Raw genomic sequence first — 18,718 nt, forward strand, 5'->3', positions numbered from 1 at the left:
TTCGTTTCGTATAAACGGGAGAGTATGTCTTTGGGTCAGTCCTGTTGTATGTTTAGACGTTACCAGGATCCAAAATATTTAAAGTGCCAGCTTTTAATCTTAAAAAATCGTTCATTACATTTTACACATACATAGTACGAGAGATAAAAGAGATTATTTTTCATAATATTTCATTAATATGTCAATTTAAAGAGAATAATCTAACGAAATAGGCTAGAAAGTGCAACAATAAATTGTATCTGTTAAAAGAGTTATGCTAACGTTCTTTTTGTTCACATTTATGTATATGATAATATATTAAAATGTTACAAGACATTAATATGATTAATCGATACGCAGGAGCAGTAAAATGATTATGCTCTAGAGATTTCAATAGGAATATGTCATAAAAGCCTTGTTTTTCAAATTAAGTCTGTCGCTGTACATAAAGCTGTACACAAATCAGCGGAAATTCATATCTTATGCAAAAGACCAGAGTGATCTGATTGTTGTAATGCTGTTTGGAAATCCCAATTTTGAATTTAACAAAAAGGACTTTTACAAATATCTCTTTTATCGTTTCTAGCGGATTACACAGTTTTGCCTGTGAATTTTAATACTCAGGAAATACCTTGATAATAACTCGTTTTAGAATAAGCTTATACTTACGTTTAGTAACGATAAGTTAATATTTTTCGAGTAATAATAACATAGTACTTTAAAAAGCGAAACGTTAGCATCGGGAGGGACGGTACCAAATAAAAGAGCATTGTTAATGCAATAAATTAAGAGGTTTATGTTTCCTTAGCGAACATACTGTTTTACTAAGTGTAATGTATGCTCTTCTTCTTCTCTATACTTATGATTTCTCGAGGATAAATTAACTTGGGGACGCTCAATACCTTCTTCTTCTTCTTCTTCTTCTTCTTCTTCTTCTTTCCTTTTCTACTATTATAGTTCTGAATGCATTGAGAATAAGTTAAATTATATTCGATATCATTGTTCGACTAGAAGATTAATTTGTATACTCGGGTTGTCCTAATAATATTTTGTAAGCCCACTCAGGGCCGGTTCCTGTATTTTGTCAATTCAAATATAGTCAATTAATTATAAACCAGAGTTCTTACTTTTTTAACTGTTAAGCATTTTATTTCAGGAAACGCTTGAAATACTACAGTTCCACTACTTTTTCTTTATTTTTCTCCAACACACCCTTTACAAAGTAGAATTCAACAGCAAAGCCATTCTTAATTCGTTGGAAATTCAGACTCCACTGTTTTTACCTTAAATATAACATCGACTGCCAAGTATCGCAAGTGATCTCGTAAACACGATTTCTTCATAAATACACGTTACCTGTCCAGCGAGAATTTAACCCTTTCGCTACAATGCAATTGAATTTCGGTACACCTCTGCTGTGCACTTGAGCCATAACTTACTCTTGCTATTTGACAATGCAAAGATGAAAATTAGGCAAATTTTATTGTAAAATTGATACAAAATAAGTTTAATTAATAAGTGCAGTATTTATATAAAATATCGCTATACTAAAAATAAATTCTATCAAACTTTATAACGTAAATCTATTTTACTGCGAAAATAAGAATTGATAACTGATAGTTTATTACAAAAGTCAATTTATTAAATATACACAGATTGTATAAAATTTATAGTATAATTATATTTTGCTGCAAGGATAAAGACCAACATTCTATTTGATAATATCACGATATTCCTATTCGTTTATTTTTATTCACATTATTATCATTATTATTCTGTTATAAATTACCGTTATTAATTCATCATTTAATAATATTATTTACTTATTTTATCGGTGATCGTATGAAATAGGATATATCATATATATATATATATATATATATATAGGATATATTCGTGGCAAAAATATGTACATTCATCTATAATGAATATATTTTTATATTGTAAATTGCAAATATATATGAATCTTATATATGAATTTTATAACTAATAAAAAGAATAAATTACAAGAATATACACATATATACATGCATATGTGTATATGTACTTTATGTAGATAAATTGTTGTTGAAAATATCTCTACCTTTTTGAATCGATGCATTATTTTGTGCACGCTGGATATACATATGTACGTATTCACGAGAAGAAGGTTAAAAAAATGACTCGGGGCTTCGTTACCTCGATTTATTGGATTCCAACTGTGTTGAATCATCATGTACATAGGAAAATGTAGAAAATCTACAGTAAAATGTACGGTGCACCGGACAGCTCTTGATCAATTTGCAAATAGTAACGTAGTAATACACGAATGTTACTATGCCGTACAAATTAATGGGAAACTAGAAACTAATGTAATGACTAGAAACAGTATTTATGCATTAGCTTCTTAGCTGTAGTCAACAGATTACAAATTTTAATTGTTGATTTTAAAAAGTTTGTTAATGTAAAGATTTGTTAGTGTATTTTCTAAAACTTAATTAGATTTGTCGATACAACCATCAATTTTAGATGCCGACTGATCCACGTCGCATCGCGTACTTTCGGAAAATTACCGGTGGATCGGTAGGGATTCGTGGGATTTGACGCAGCCCTACGTAGAATTTAACTAATGAACTAAAAATGGAGAGCCAGCCAGTCAGTCATCTTACGGTAGAAATTCAAGTTCCAGTCCGTCCCTGATATTAACGTCTGAATCAATAGTAACAATCTTTCTTATAAATTCCGGATTAAAGAATTTAAGAACAAGAGACTTGCTAAATCATAAAAAACTTCCATAATAGCCTGAGTATGATTGCTAGAAGAATTGCCAGGGCAACTCCTATTCTATATTTCGATGATTTCATTTCCATTGGTATTCCTGATATAGCTCCTTTTGGTAAACATGGTTTTAACGCCGGGGACGTACCTTCTATTATTGGTTCCCCCTTCATAGAATATTTTGTCGTTTCTACGATCTTTACTGTAACTATTTTTCCTAAATATTCTTCCTTTAACGGTACGAGAACCTGTTCGTAAGATTTATTATGTCCGACGTAGTGCTTTCTATCATGGGATATTTCTGTCACTAGCACATCTTGGACGAGTCCTATTCTGTCAAAATACGGAGAATAAGATTGAAAAAATTCTGATAACCTTTTGGTTCTGTTTTTCACAACTTGCGTAGGTATTTTCGTCATTCGAGCAGCCGGCGTTCCCGGTCTGGGAAAAAACTGATTGACAAACAAACTCGGGAACTTATACTTTTCGCAAAGTTTCATCGTCTCTTCAAAATCCTGTTCTGTTTCTGTTGGGAAACCGCAAATGATATCCGTCGCTATAGTTAACTCAGGAACACGTTCTCGTAGAAAGTTGACAACTCGCTCGAAATCGGCACGCGTATACTCTCGCTTCATATCGGCTAACACCTGATCGCTTCCAGATTGCACCGGAATGTGAAGAAAACTGTAGACTTTTGGATGGCTCAGAATTTTGCTCATCTCCTCCAGATACTCCAGGATATATGGTGGATTAGTCATTCCAACGCGAACCCTACATCCATCGGGCACCACTTTCACGAGTGTCCACAGTAATTCGGGCAAACTCGTGCCAATATCTCTACCATAAGTTCCTGTGTCTTCAGAGGTTAACCATAACTCGCAGACGCCTTCGTCGAACGCCTGTATCGCACGCTCAACAATTTCATCGGGAGGATAACTTCCCAGTTCACCTCTCGCGTGTTTTGTCTTGCAATAAGTGCATTGATTTAAACACCCAGTATTTATAGCTATGATTTCGATCAGTGGATTCCTACGAATCTTAGGCAATCTTAAAGAGGCACCGCCGATCTTTTTACCAGCTTCTTTTTTCTGTTGCAAGAACCGAACGGTATTTCCTTTCAGAGTTTCTTCCACTACTTCTACCACACGATCGATTTGTTGCACGCCGATCATGCTTAATCCTTGTAAGAAAGATGACTTCGGTGCACCTTGTGGTACGCATCTGAAACCAGTCTTTTTTCACTATTTCCTCTTTTCAACCTTTAAACTGAGTATAAATTTAGTTTCTAAACAAAAGTCCCGAAGAACAATACATAAATAAAAAACATACGTATATTTTTAATTTATATTCATTGATAATTAATAACATATTCTGAAAAAATCAAAAGTGTATACAGTTTTATTAGGATTGTTTTTGATTATTTGATTTGAGATCGTATGCTACCTTCTGCTTAGTTTCTGTGTATATTTGAACGAAACAAAGTATAATATGAAAATTGATTTTCGCTTTTTGGCCAGTAAATCTTCTAGTCAAAATAAATTTTAACCTAGATTAACTGAATTATCTTTAAAGTTTTATATTTGCCCAGCTCTCATGTTACCTCGTTAAAACATATGTCATATTTTATTAATGTTACATATACTTCTATTAATGTTACATATAATCTTATATATATGTAAAATTAAATCATATAAAATTAAAATATTAATCTTAATTAATTGCAAATAATCAAGGAATATGGAACTAGGCAATAATTGAATTGTTAGATTTAGCGTATGAAATACCATATGGATTTCTTGTATTTTTGATTACAGGGGACAGTGAATTTGAAGAGAAGAACAAGCTGACGATCCCTTTAATTTACCTGAAATTTTATTACCTAAGCTATATAGATTTACTTCCAAATGTTACGTTAATTTTAACATATTTCAACCAATTGAAAAATATTACATACTATACTATACTAGTAAAAAGTAGTAGGTACAAAGAAGTTTCCATACCCGGCAACTACAACATGTTTTCCCATCTTTCTTCCAGCTTCGATTTCATTCCTGAAATGATCCTCTGCTGGACTTTTTACTGTACAAGAGTTTAAGAGCCACAGATCTGCTTCATATTTATTTTCCGTTAATTTGTAACCATAAGCAGCAAGTTGACCTGCCATATATTCACTGTCAGAATTATTATGAGTACAACCCCATGTCTTTGTATAAATTGTCTGTGTCCCTGGCACAATACTATCGAAAATAGGAGGTTCTGGTACATCTTCAGTTACTTGTTTACGTTTAGAACGAACAGTAACATTTTTCCTTGCACTATATCGTTCCTTTGGTGTAATATCTTGCGATGATATTAAATCTTCTATATCTTCAATGATATCTTGACACGGAGCTAGCATTTTTTTACAGAAATCGAGTCATTCAAGGCATTTATAGGTTACTCTGGCACGTTAATAATTTGACATCTAGATTAGTTTGTTCGAATGTTATTCATTGTCCCAATAATATGATAAAATAAATAATAAAACAACTCATAGAACAAAAAAGGAATACGTTTCATAAAAATCTACTAACTATTACTATACATATAGGTTATATTTTACAATTTTATGTCAACACGTGAGAATGCTGGAAGTTTTCTTAATGACATCTAACGATGTACTTTTGTATTATTCTCAGCGTTACCGATTGATAAAGCGTGGAATAAGATTACACCGCTTATAATGATTGGAATTGAAACTAAATAGTAACATAAAATTACAAATAGGGTATAAAAGAGAACATCGTATAATCGTAAACGAAACTGTGTACGCACAGTAGCAGATCAATCTTCCCGGTATCCCAAATTATTCAATAAATAAACGTTTCTATAAAAAAATATTACGGGCGAGTTGATGTTAGTCACGTTTACAGCACGTTCTGTAGACTTGGAAATGCCGAACTCGCGTAGTTTCGTTTCGACATTCGCCCACATCATCGATGATTGTGCAAAGTATACTCGTTATATACTAGGCAACGCAATCGCAAAACGTAGCGACCTAATTTATGGCAGCCTCAACTGTTGACGCGTTCTCTTCCTTACCCACAGTCGAGGCTGAAGAAGCCCAGAAGACAGAGATGTTTCAGGCGTTCGAACTTTACATTTTCTTACATTTCCTTTTTTTTTTACTCACGAAAATTTAAGCTTCTTAAATAATTATATAATCGTTATTACATAATTGAATACGTGTTTAGTGCAAGAAGTTGCCTTTATTCTTTGAAAATTACAAATACACTTTGCGTCTGTGACAGCCTATGGATCAGTATCGATCGCTCAAAACCAACTCAAATCTATCTCTTACCTTCTGTTTGTAGTATGTATAAACGAGAATTGGGCGAGCTTAAATGCCACGTGCACAACAGTATATGCGAAATTGTAAGAAAATATTGCGTTTGGCCTTGGGTTAGCTTTCTCAACCCCGCCACCGCAAAGCGGCTGGCAACACTTGCGTAACATAGGAACAAATTAATTATACAAATAATAGGCGGAAGAATAATCGATATTATTCGACGAGATAGAAGAACCGTTACTGCTTCACGCAAGCGGATTGACAACGTTAACTCGAAACCAAATCCAATATATCGATGATATTCATTTTCAATCGCGATAGAATAGACATTTCTTACAGCTTCGCATATGTAGTTGTGCACGAATCTTTATCCAATCTCGGTGAATTCTCGTTTATACATGTTATATAAACGAAAGATAAGAACTAGGTTTCGGTTGGATCATTGTTATTATATCTGTCCGCTGTAAGGCAGCCGGTAACCAATATTAACGTGTACGCTCTGTTCTATGTGTTACGTCAGGTGCATTATCCTGATTAATTTTATTTGTAAAAGCCGTGCGTACCGTGCCAAGCCTTAAGACAATAGTTACATCACGATCCTATGTATCCTCTTGCTGGAGGTGGCAATACCGAATCGGTCGAAAAAATGCGTCTTGTAAACTAGCTCCCTCGTTAATATTTACATTACTTGATGTTCATTTAATAAAACATGACTATATATTCTGGCTCGTACTCCACTGTACGTAAAACGCAATGAAAATTTATTTTGAGTTTGAAATTGTAAGTTTCTATTATGTAATATAGTACTAGCATTCGCTTTGAATTAATTTACAAAAACAGCCATTCATTTCGACGTCCGTTCCCTCAACCATTCCGCTTTCACCATATCGGAACCCTTCTCTGCGATCATGATAATCGGCGCATTGGTATTACCGCTAACTATATTTGGCATAATCGAGCCGTCTATGACTCGAAGTCCAGTAACTCCGTAAACTCGAAGCCGAGGATCTACCACAGCTTTTGGATCCGAACTAGGCCCCATCTTGCAAGTACCCACGGGATGATATAGAGTCATGGAATAGAATCTGATCATGCACTCCCAGTATGGATCGCTATACATCGGAATATGCTTGCAACCAGGAAATGGTTTTGGATTCGTTTCGCTCCCGTAACGTCTAAACGAAGCAGTTTTACTCATCTCGAACACAAACTTAACTCCTTCGATCAGTGTCGCCATATCTTCCGGCTCTTCAAAATGATTCGCATAAATCAATGGATGATCGAAAGGATCGTTGCTCCGAAGTTTGATAACTCCTTTGCTTTTCGGTCTTAAAAGCGTAGGAAGGACGCCCCACACGTCTTTATCGTTAAGCTCCCCGTATACGGCGTCATAGAATTCTTTGGTCAGTCCATGAACCTTTCTAATATGCCTACCGTTGTCGGAGTTTGTCCCCCCTGCCGAAAAATGCAGTTGTATGTCTGGAAAATCGTCGGAAGTGTTCGCATATTTGGTATTAACGAAAGCTAGTCCTTCGATACCGCCTAAACCGGTCAAAGGACCGTCTCCGAATAATACGTATTCTAGGACATTGCGAATATCATACATCCTGCTCTCTATCAGTGAAATTTCTTCATTCACCAAGAACGTAATGCCCCCCGCAACTATATGATCTTGAAGATTATGACCCACTTTTAAATCCTGAATCACTGGTATGCCGTGTTCCGATAGGTGTTCTTTAGGCCCTATTCCCGACAACATCAGCAACTGAGGGCTATTGATAGCTCCTCCGGAAACGATCACTTCCTTGTCGGCACGAATCCGTAACGTTTGCCCGTCTCTAACAAACTCTACGCCGTAAACCCTCTTCGACGACGGCTCTATTAAAATTTTGGTAACATGCGCTTCCATAGCGACGTGTAAATTCTTGCGATTCCTTGCCGGCCGCAGGAAGGCCTTCGCTGTGGAGCACCGGCTTCCATGTCTAATGGTCCCCTGAGGAATCATAAAGCCAGTGTGTCGTTCTCCGTTAATGTCTCTATTCTCATAACCCATTTCTTGGCCAGCTCGAACGAACGCATCGGCCAGGGGAGTGTGCCATGGTGATTCTTGGACAGTTAGATAACCCCCGGTCGAATGATACGGTGTCTCAGCGTACAAGTGATTTTGATTGTCTTCCGATTTCTTGAAATAACCGAGGACATTCTCGTAGGACCATCCCGGATTGCCCAATTGTTCCCAGATGTCGTAATCTTTTCTATTACCACGGACATAGAGCATGTAGTTTATCGCGCTGCTGCCTCCGATCACTTTGCCACGTGGCCAGAAGCAACGACCCTCCTTCATCGCTGTGGGCATAATTTAAGGCACGGTTAAGTGAAACGAAGTATTCGTAACTCAATACTGACGTTGCTTGGTTATCGATTCGTGTTTATATTCTTTTCGGTTCGACTTCATAGATTCATTTCCCAACTTTGACCATTCGATCAATATTAGACCTACTTAATTGTACCTAAACGTTCTATACACGTATATACTCGTAAATCGATATAATTCGAACGATATCAATGAAGATAAATAGATCCATACATTCATATATCTGTCTATTTAGATAAAAACCAGTATTAATTTTGTCTAAAATACCTGCAGGTTTTTAGTAGTCGTGAAAAAGGAAAACTCAGATCCGTTATCTTGACGCGTTTGTTAGTCCCAGTGTTAATATTCGTTAGGATTGAAAGGTGATGATATGGCAATGTTCTAGAACGTTCCACTTATTTACTTACTTTATTTATTCGCGTTGCCATAGATTGTATTTTATGATCCTTTGCAAGCGTGACATGCTTTCCTGTATCTCCTCCACCTTTAATTTACTTTTCCCAACGTAAAAAATAGAGCGTTAGATATGGATGATTATGAATGGGGATGCAGCATTGTTTTTCTAATTAAATACTCGTCATTATCACAACGAGGTATTGCGTATTAGATATTATTTACCCCGACAGAAATTTTCATTGGTCTCCACTTTGTATTTCCAATCGATTTCGGCGAGTTGCAGATTGGCGGCAAGAATAGGAACATCATATAGAGCATTTCCATCGCCACCTGCTTCCAGGAGGAGTACGTTCCAATCTTCTACCTCAGATAAGCGACTCGCGATCACGGCTCCTGTAATCACGTAAATCGATATGACACTATAGAACGTACGTAAGAAGACTTAATATCCTTAAACATAAATTAAACGTTACAAATGTCCTTTAAATCAAATATTTACAGTTCAACTTTGAAACATCGAGAAAGAGAGAAAATTTGTCGAAATTTCGAAACGGAATTAACTTAACGGGATTAACTTAAAAAAATGTTTACAAAATAAACATCGAATATAGATGAAATAGGAAAGTGCAGAAAAGCTACTTGCCCTCCCAAAAAGTTGTTCGAAATGGCGAATTTTACAACATATCCAAAACCCATCGAAATCGGGCAGTAGATAGCTTTTCCGTAGTTTCACCATGCGAAGGGAATAAGTTAAAATTTCGTCGTTAACACATACAACAACGTATAACTTTAATATAACATTAATACGGATGGTGTCGTTAAACGTAATCTGCATTGGTAAAAGATCGAGGTGCGCGATTTGTTAGATTTTCGTGTCAGTTGATCGTATGAGTAAGAACGCGCTATTCCGCGCACGCAAACACACAGGTGCGCTTGTCTTTGTCACATTTTTATCAGATTTCACGAAAGAACATACCTGCAGAACCACCGCCCACGACTATGAAATCATAAGACGGCATTAACGATTTGGTAGGAATATTCGTCGTAGAGTAAGGACCAATCGAATACATGATATATAGTAATATGCTTATCAGCATTGACAACACCGACGCGATCGGTTCTGATTTCATCCCTCCGAAAATAATATGTCTGACATCCATTTTACACATCTCCAATTTCCTTTATCAATCTGTAATATTAAATTTTGTAAGAATCGTTCTCCTGCAGTTAATTCGAAAAATCGCCCATGCAGCGGTTTGATACAGGGATTGCGTGGTGTTAAAATTTCCAACTTTGAAACAAATTAAAACTACAAATTTTACAAAGATTTTAAGAAAATCAATCTACACCTCCTTGACGATTTTCACGCGTATACACGGGTATCACGGTTGGTATTTAGCTTATTTCTTCCCCGAAATTATTTCTCCTTTAAATGTGTACTTGACAAAGGTATTATCCACCTATATTTGTTTAAAAAGTAAAACTAATTTAATTTCTGCTCACAATCGTTCTAGAAGGAAACGTAATTCCTTCACTTGAATAAAGCCTTGCGTCATAACGAACAATTGAATATCATCTGCATAATTCATAAACATCTACATTCAACTGTGTAAGCATTCACTATTCTTGAACGCAATAATAATTAAACCTTCGATCGATCGTATTACTCTTTTCACGCCAATTTATCTCGAAGGATATATTTTTTAAATTATTTATTTATTCCATTTATTTTATTTATTTATCGACACCTCGTTTATCCTTTTGGACGCCTAGGGGCTTCTTATTTTAACGAAAAGCAACAATTGATGGCTGACACTGGCGTATATATAGCGTATATATAGAATATATATTCTGTCTGTATATTGTTAATACTGTTATAAAACGTTGCGAGGGCAATAGAAGTGTGAAGCAAGACAAATGAAAAAGATGATTTAGTTCAAACGGTGAGCGAATGAATCAATAGTGCCACTAGATGCCACTATAGTAGTGCATCGTAATATAATATAACATCCGCGAAAGCCACTATAGTGGCGCATCGTACCCAAGAGGTTGAATCTACTTTTCTTTGACAAGTAGTAGCACAATAAATATTTGTTTGCTAATTATTCAGAAAATGGTACACCCCAACGATTTCTCGATAATCTCGAAACTTGTTGTCAAAGCCAACATTTTGAATAATTTCTTCCGGTACATGTTACTGTCGGTCAGCCATAGTTTCCGAGATATTCGTAAAATAGCTTAATTAAATTTCGGTTATGATTACACATAAACCTGGAGCAGGTGGCCACATGTCGTTTATACGGCCTAACCTATACTTGAAACTCAATGACGAAAGAGGGAAGCAGTTTTAATATCGAACAAATAGAAAAGAGGAACGAATGGGTTGTAGCTTGGGGTAGATTAATAACCGCTTATCCGAATAATTACCTTCTGTTGCTTATACAACCTGATGGTAGAATAAAAAGTTATTTGGAATAGTAATGATACGCTCACAAATGGATGATAAAACCACGGGATATCGGTAAACTCGTAACGTACATGTGAGGATTATTTCTTAGGTAGTAGAAGATCGGAGATAGTGAAAAATCAATTAGCGAAAATACGGAAATTTAGAAAGTACATACATGGATTAAACACCAAACTTATGAGAGGACACCGCTACGGCATGCTACGGCACTGTAAGGCACGACGAATGCTTTCTTAGTGGCGATCGTTTCAACACTGAATTCCGCATACCTAACTATCGTTTATCCAATATCGGATATTGCATAATACATAAAGTACATATGTGTATGTCTTATTTAAGATATAGCGATACGGTTAACGTATATCGATCGTCGGTATATGTCGGATTGCAACGGTCGCAGAAAGATTTGGATTCTTTGCAAAAAATATTTCCCGGTAAGTAGTTGACGATGACTTTCCTTTTCTCTTGCTAGCCACCCTGTCACACCTCTCCAGCGTGTCGGCAAGACGACGCGACGTTCCCGCAAGTAACACATTACATACTTCGTTGTACGCTATTGGTTTAAAATTTTAAAGCCGGCAAAATCTCTAAAATTAAAATAAAAAGGCAACCAAAATAATATACCAACTGCAAATAACAGTAAATAACTGTAAATAACTGTAAATATCGCTCGTAAGTGTACAGGCTGAGTCAATAAGAACTATTAACTATTGGGTTTGCAACTAAGTGATCGCGGAGTTTGTCAATACCACTTAATGACAAAATCCGCAATCACTTAGTTGCCAACCCAATGAAATAACTCGTTACTTGATGGATGTATTAAAAAAATGAATCATGTTGCATTTCAAAAGACCCATCGGACTGGTGAAATTCGATCTCTTCTCTATATTCGATATCTTTTGAGATATCAGCCTAATCATTGAGTTTTTTCAAGGTCAACGCACTTTTCGTATATATAAATCTATAGAAAAAGGACTGCAATACTGATTCTGCTGATTTTTGGATATGTTATGGAGAAAAGGTAGTGAGTATAACGCACTTTACGCGAGGCCTGGGACGAAAGTCGCGGTTCAAAAGTTACGAGAGAAAAAACAATTGAATACGTTATATTACATTTAATTTAATAAGTCCTCTCCCTTATACGACGTTGACCACATTTTCAGCAGTAATTCAGTGTTTACATTTCTCACTTTCGATCTTTATCTTTGCTTGGTCTCTAATATCATATTGTACTTTCAGTGTGATGCCGTTATTCGTTCTTAGTATATCTTCAGACACTTGTGCGATTATACGTGCCTCAAGCATAATGCGTTTATACGAAATTTCCTCAATTACTAACGATAGAGACAAATTCTTTGACTTTCTAATAAAAAAAAAAGGTAATAGTAACCATATAAATTGTTTTGTGTATAGAATTATCTTCCTTTCTCCTAATGCGAGGGATATCTTCGAAAAATACTCCACAGTCTCTGAGAGAGAGAGAGAGAGAGAGAGAGAGAGAAATGTAGCGTGAAATGTTTCTTGTAAGAACTTATAAAGATTCGTAACATTTAACGGATTAAGATATAGAAAACAGGATACTCTATATTGTAGATAATATTACGCAGACTAATGTGTAAATAGTTCAAGTTGATCGCATGAAGAGAGTTTCGCTGATCTACCGAGTACAAAGGTGACCAGTACCTCTGCTCGGAAGTTTCAATATCTGCGGTCACATTGACGTCAGACTACGCATTGATTCTAGACTATCGTTTGGGAAAACCGTGTTCATTTATAACAAAACATCCGGTCACAATTTCATTTAATAATATGCTGTTTCATAAAGACTCATAGAAACTCCAATTGTTTTGTATAGGAGGAGGAAAGCCTTTTCTTGAAACAAACATTCATCAAGTCAAGAACTTTATAAAAAATTCATTTCAAGGATGAGAGGAAAACGAAAAAGAATTTATTCGCAATTACTTATAAAATGAAAATTCTTTATTTTCTATATATTCAAGATGCTAAACATAGATACCTAATATTTATATTAAAAAGAAGATTTAGATTGTTGTGCCGTTCAAAATATTGACTGCATTCTATTAGGTATACAGAGTGTCCCATTAATTATCGTGTACAATCCAATACAAAATTCGTACATGTTTGAACATTTGAAGATACACGCGTACTAGATAAATTTTCGAATTGTGTCGCACTGACATCTAGGGATCGAGTTACGTTATTGTCCGACAAGCAGTGTTTTAGTTCTCGTTTCTATTCCTCGATGATCTATTTAGCCTTCCCGGGATATATATTATGTCTTATTTAGTAAAAGTGTATTTAGTAAATATAGTATTTAGTAAAAGAATCTAAATTCTACAAATTAACATATCACCTTCATATTTGATCTGTCGTTGTCCGTAGCTTAGCACGATCGATTCATACAAGAAAATATAATAAATTCTAAATGGAAAAAGGTCGGATCAAAATTAAATATTTTTCATATTTTTCTGCATTATTTGCGTTCTTTAAATTTTCTTTTGCATCCTTAAATTTCATACGAATGCATAAATATCCGTAATCAAGTTATCACGTGAGACGTATCACGTATATTTGGTGAGATGAATATGCTACATAAGTATATATTTCTACATCACATATGCGTCATATACTTGTGCGGATGTTCTTAAACATGAATATGCAAGGCATGTATACATTATGCAAAATAGAAAATGCATTTTCATGTAGGTTTCTTCCTTCTCTCTCTCTCTCTCTCTCTCTCTCTCTCTCTCTCTCTTATGTATTGAGGAGTTTACTATATCGAGGCTTACGCCTATTACAATTACAATCTTTTCTAACGTTTGCTCGTGCACGTTTGATATATTTTGTTGCTATCTTAATTTATCCCTTAATATAGCTATAGCCTAATTCAGTATATGTGTATCTTCTACATTGTATTGCGTTATTCTAACTAAGGCGTTTGTACATATGCTTCTATATTATGATATCGTACGCGGATATTTTCTTATTAATAATTCCCTGGTTGTGTGTGTGTCTCCCTTTATGAAATTTGTCAGTCATATGTACATATATAGTTATGTTTCTATCTCAATAAAGGATCTCGATAAAAGGAAAAAAGAAAATAAAAATTCTAAAACCTACTATTTTGACTTACTATTTTAGTAACTGGATCTACGATTAATTCACTTTCCATACAATACCTGGAATATCCAGAAAAATATGTTGTAAATCACATGATAACATCACGAGAGATGCAGCTATAATTTTTGCATTACCCGGCATACCTTGCTATTTTCTGCTCTGATCTATTGTACTCTAAAGCATCCCCTATCACACTATCAGGTATGCTGTTTTTATTCAGCAGCAACTCTCGCAATCTGCCAAGCCTGCGCTCTTCCACTCACAATCAGTTCCCTTGGGATACCTTCGGTAAGTCTGGACTCCTGATAAGTTACCGCCTATTCCTTTTCTTCCCTCGAAGATGGCCTCGGGGGAATTCATTCGGGCGAAACACGTATCTGAATTACGAAAGTGTGTGGATCATTGATCGCCTTATAGCAAGCATTTGGGGAAATCGATTCGGAACGATAAAATAAACTCACGGATTACTCGAGTTATATTCGGTATTCGAGGGTGAGTTTTAATGAAATCTATGCAAATAATTCACTGTACCGATACCGATACCGACAGTTGTTTGCAAATATTTTTATGACTAGCAGATCCCGGCAGTTACATATATAGGAGAAAGTTGAAGACAATGTTGACTCCCACAGCATATGAACAAATTATCGAAATTTAAAACGTGTCGGAATTCTAAATAATTAATTAACTACTAGTTACTAAACTAATTAATTAATGGTCATTAAACCACGAATTTTTACATATACCATTTAATATATCCAGTAGATATCCAGTAAATACATATATCCATTTTATGTTTCGTACGCAATTATTTCCCAAACTGTAGTTCATTTAAAAAGATGTTTCAAATAAATCTTCGGTGGCGACTATTCCGGTGGCGAGACGCGGCGGGGGAGAGGGGGAGATATCTTATGGTGGCCACATATCTTCTTTAGGTGGGTGGGTGGGTGGGTGGCTGTGTTTCCGAGATTTTAAGGTGATCTTCGTTTTTTTATACGGATGTTCTATACGAAAGATGTTTCTATTCATGAAGGCGTGTAGCCCGTTCCATGTTGAATGCATAGCAACCTATACTATATCGATGTTCGAAGATCATTCAAGGTTATTTATTGCCGTTTAACCTCTTAGGTACGATGCACCACTATAGTGGCTTTCGCGGATGTCATCTTACATTATGGCGCGCCACTATAGTGGCATACTCTAATGATTCATTCGCTCACGGTTTGAACTAAATTATCTTTTTCATTTGTCTTGCTTCACACTTCTATTGCCCTCGCAACGTTTTATAACAGTATTAACAATATACAGACAGAATATATAATCTTTGTTTTTGATACGCCAGTGTCAGATATCAATTGTTGATTTTCGTTAATATAAATATACCATTATTACATGCTCTTTTTGACATGCCGATCCGTATCCTTATAATTTTTTAGAATCTTCAACCTCAAAATGTCGCTTCAACATAGAAAACGATGAGCAATTTTGAAAAACACTATCGCGCTATGAGTGTGAAAATTGTGACGCGGGTCTGTGTGTCGTACCGTGCTTTAAAATACATTACATTCAATTTTATTATTAATTATTAATGTAAATTATTAAAGTTAAAGTATATGCGTCATATCATTAAGAAAATTTATAATTTAGTTATCAAACATTTCGTTCCAATGTGCTTGCGTAGGGAACAGCATTATCCGTCATACGCGTTACTGCCGTACAAAGAAACAGCTGCGCGGAAAATTCAGCCGTACCTAACAGGTTAATACTTACTTTCGTCGAACGTATAGAAATTGTTTCATATCTTCTGTGTAAAATATCTAAAGTACAGTACTCGTTATAATAGGAGAGAATTTAATAGAAAAAACAATAATGTAGTCTAATGATCACTAAACGTACGATCAATTTCATCTTGTCATTTTGTATATACCACTTTGGGCTATGATATCAACTAATCGAATTATTTTTGATAAAAGGACTTGATCGCGGAACGCAAGTCAACAAACAGAGTTATTTAGTGAAAACCTCCGTCTACGTTGTTACCCTGTGATATGGGCGCGCAATGCGACGTCACCTAGCTCGACGAGAGTATTCCACCTCCACAGAAGATCCCGAGGGAATCAAAAGGAGTCCGGTCGTTAAAGAGGCATTCTGAATCTTCTCCTGACCGCCTGATACTGTAGTCCCGGATTTTCGGGCAAATCGGAAGTTTTTTCAGTGGATAATCTGGTTGCCATTCGATTGCAGACCCCTTAAGCTCAACTGGCCTATTTCCCAATAGCTCTGGATAAAAGCGTGAACAATCGAGTTAATTACATAAGATGCGAGAACTTTCTGACAGAAGAATGAAATCCCATCGATGATACGGTTTATCGATTCAACGATTCAACGGAGTTATCGAATGATTGAGCGAGTGATTTTCAACTTTAGTTTCTCATTGTCTTTCTATCGTATCGTCTCTCTCTCACACGCGCGCGTGCGCGCGCGCGCGCGCGCACACACACACACACACACACACACGCACTCTCTCTCTCTCTCTCTTATCTTTCACCGCGTCAATTATGCCGATTCGTTGCGACAAAGTATTCACATCGACCTCGATGCACCTTGTTATAAACAGGTAGACATGTAGCAAGTGGAGCGCATCGTGTGTGACCTATGTCAGTATTATACTGACACAGAAACATATATATCGACGTTGCGTCACGTCGCGCCGATATCATCCATTTCTCGATAGTAATACGAATATCCTTTGAATAAGACGTCTACTGCTGATTGCATTTTCATGTTATACTTTGTACCAACAAACAATCCTCGTTTGAAATCTATTCTTATATACAGAACTTGCAATTTTGTAAATATATTTGACGTGAAACATTATGGAATATTTTCTGAAACATTTCATGATTTTTAATGGAATTCGTAAAAAATTAATAAAGGCTCCGTTATAAAAGCTTAATAAAATTAATCCAGGCTCAGTGGTAGACAACCACTATGTCTACGGGGACCACTTGTCTATGGGGACAACAAGTAGGAGGTCGTGTTATACATCAATGGATCGAAATCTTGTTTGTCAAGAATCAGAATGCTGAGGATATGTAAGTCTTGGATTTCGGGCAGGTCATTCTATATAGCCCCTCGCTACTAATAGTAACGCCTACCCTATTACGCATTCTGCCTATACATACATACTATATGCGAATATATATCTGCCTCGCTCGTAACCGGCCACTTCACAGCGGCGGTCAGAGAGCATAGCGTAATCCAAAGCTAATCCAATATCTATAAACTATAAATAAATAGTGTACGCAGTACACAATCTCAAACCCACTGATGCTGATATTCATTTTTAATCGAATTATCGCAGACATTTCTTACAGCCTTGCATATTATGCAGTCGTGCACGGGGCTTTCATTGGAAGGATCGATGGAATTACCCAAGCTCGCCCAATGCCGCGTCGCGCCGCAAGGTAGCCGGCAATCAATACCAGCGCATACGCTACTACGGGCACACAATTATAGAGAGAGTTGGCTACAGTGGTAACGGCAGCTTTTTGCAACTATCTCTGGGAAACTAGAGCCGCCCGACGATTACACAGAAAAGTACGACGTACAGAGAAAAGTTCGTAGAATCATGTTCCCGGCAACATATTAAAAAATCATCGAAATCGGCAAGGGAGTAGTGTTTCGACAAGTCCACCCCATTTTCAAATCCACTGTTAATCTTGTATCTTTGACATAAAATAATACACATTTTAGGATAGAATATTAGTTGCTTGTGGGAATTACAAGTATTATTCTACCAACATTGATAATTTCAGTAAACGTAGCTCGCGTGAATATACTAAATATAACTATCTAGATATGTACAAATACACTAGTATCGTCAACACACGTATAGCGTACAAACGATATGTGATCGCCACCTGATCGGCTAAATATCTATGCTATCGTGGACGGGGAAGGGCAGATATGTAGGGCTGTTATCGTGGTGGTGGTGGATGTGCTTCTACTAAAATACATATAAGTAGTGTAATAAAGTGAACATAGAGAACATAGAGACGATGACTTTGAACGTTCGTCATCCTGTGATTTGCAAATCACTCGTGCTCGTGAATTTACGCATCGTCATCTACGCATTTTATATAATATCGACATAATTATTTACGTATATTTGCTTTTGATTCGAATCATGAATGGCATATTAGAAGAAGTTTTACACAGAATCAATACCATAACTTGGCAATATATTCTTTAATAAAAAGGTGAAGCAAAGAGG

General features: G+C 36.0%; 2 protein-coding genes and 1 long non-coding RNA gene across 6 annotated transcripts; 1 reads left to right on the forward strand and 2 right to left on the reverse strand.

The window, feature by feature from the left end:
• Positions 1 to 2,149: 2,149 nt before the first annotated feature.
• On the reverse strand, positions 2,150 to 6,560 carry LOC138185397 (threonylcarbamoyladenosine tRNA methylthiotransferase). The gene is made up of 2 exons (XM_069124285.1): positions 4,737 to 6,560; positions 2,150 to 3,957 (listed from the first exon to the last, which is right to left on the reverse strand). Exons 1-2 carry the CDS (start codon positions 5,132 to 5,134, stop codon positions 2,733 to 2,735), a joined length of 1,623 nt encoding a protein of 540 aa, XP_068980386.1. The 5' UTR covers positions 5,135 to 6,560; the 3' UTR covers positions 2,150 to 2,732.
• Positions 6,561 to 6,566: 6 nt separating this feature from the next.
• On the reverse strand, positions 6,567 to 11,537 carry LOC138185396 (glucose dehydrogenase [FAD, quinone]-like). 3 transcript variants are annotated; one of them, XM_069124282.1, is made up of 4 exons: positions 11,459 to 11,537; positions 9,811 to 10,023; positions 9,057 to 9,227; positions 6,567 to 8,410 (listed from the first exon to the last, which is right to left on the reverse strand). In XM_069124282.1, the coding sequence occupies exons 2-4, from the start codon at positions 10,001 to 10,003 to the stop codon at positions 6,909 to 6,911; spliced, it is 1,866 nt and encodes a 621-aa protein (XP_068980383.1). In that variant the 5' UTR covers positions 10,004 to 10,023; positions 11,459 to 11,537; the 3' UTR covers positions 6,567 to 6,908. The 3 variants fall into 3 exon arrangements, with proteins under 3 accessions (XP_068980383.1, XP_068980384.1, XP_068980385.1); XM_069124283.1 differs by lacking the exon at positions 9,811 to 10,023 and having other exon boundaries at positions 11,459 to 11,496; XM_069124284.1 differs by lacking the exons at positions 9,057 to 9,227; positions 9,811 to 10,023; positions 11,459 to 11,537 and adding an exon at positions 8,846 to 8,932.
• On the forward strand, positions 11,534 to 17,194 carry LOC138185398 (uncharacterized). Of its 2 annotated transcripts, none has more exons than XR_011174605.1 (3): positions 11,534 to 11,735; positions 14,663 to 14,934; positions 16,416 to 17,194. It is a non-coding gene; the product is annotated as an uncharacterized LOC138185398 (long non-coding RNA). The 2 variants fall into 2 exon arrangements; XR_011174606.1 differs by having other exon boundaries at positions 14,666 to 14,934.
• Positions 17,195 to 18,718: the final 1,524 nt, after the last annotated feature.

The sequence above is a fragment of the Bombus flavifrons genome, chromosome 12 (assembly GCF_040668555.2).
Source record: "Bombus flavifrons isolate JBK064 chromosome 12, iyBomFlav1_principal, whole genome shotgun sequence".
Lineage (NCBI taxonomy): Eukaryota > Metazoa > Arthropoda > Insecta > Hymenoptera > Apidae > Bombus > Bombus flavifrons.

What these genes read in the sequence shown, in the direction of transcription:
- LOC138185397 (XM_069124285.1), bottom strand. Translation starts at nt 5,134, where the DNA reads ATGCTAGCTCCGTGTCAAGATATCATTGAAGATATAGAAGATTTAATA. An exon ending in AAACATGTTGTAGTTGCCGG is followed by an intron (nt 3,958 to 4,736) that starts GTATGGAAACTT and finishes GACTGGTTTCAG; the next exon opens with ATGCGTACCACAAGGTGCAC.
- LOC138185396 (XM_069124282.1), bottom strand. Translation starts at nt 10,003, where the DNA reads ATGTGTAAAATGGATGTCAGACATATTATTTTCGGAGGGATGAAATCA. An exon ending in CGTGGGCGGTGGTTCTGCAG is followed by an intron (nt 9,228 to 9,810) that starts GTATGTTCTTTC and finishes ACGTGATTACAG; the next exon opens with GAGCCGTGATCGCGAGTCGC. An exon ending in CAATGAAAATTTCTGTCGGG is followed by an intron (nt 8,411 to 9,056) that starts GTAAATAATATC and finishes TTATGCCCACAG; the next exon opens with CGATGAAGGAGGGTCGTTGC.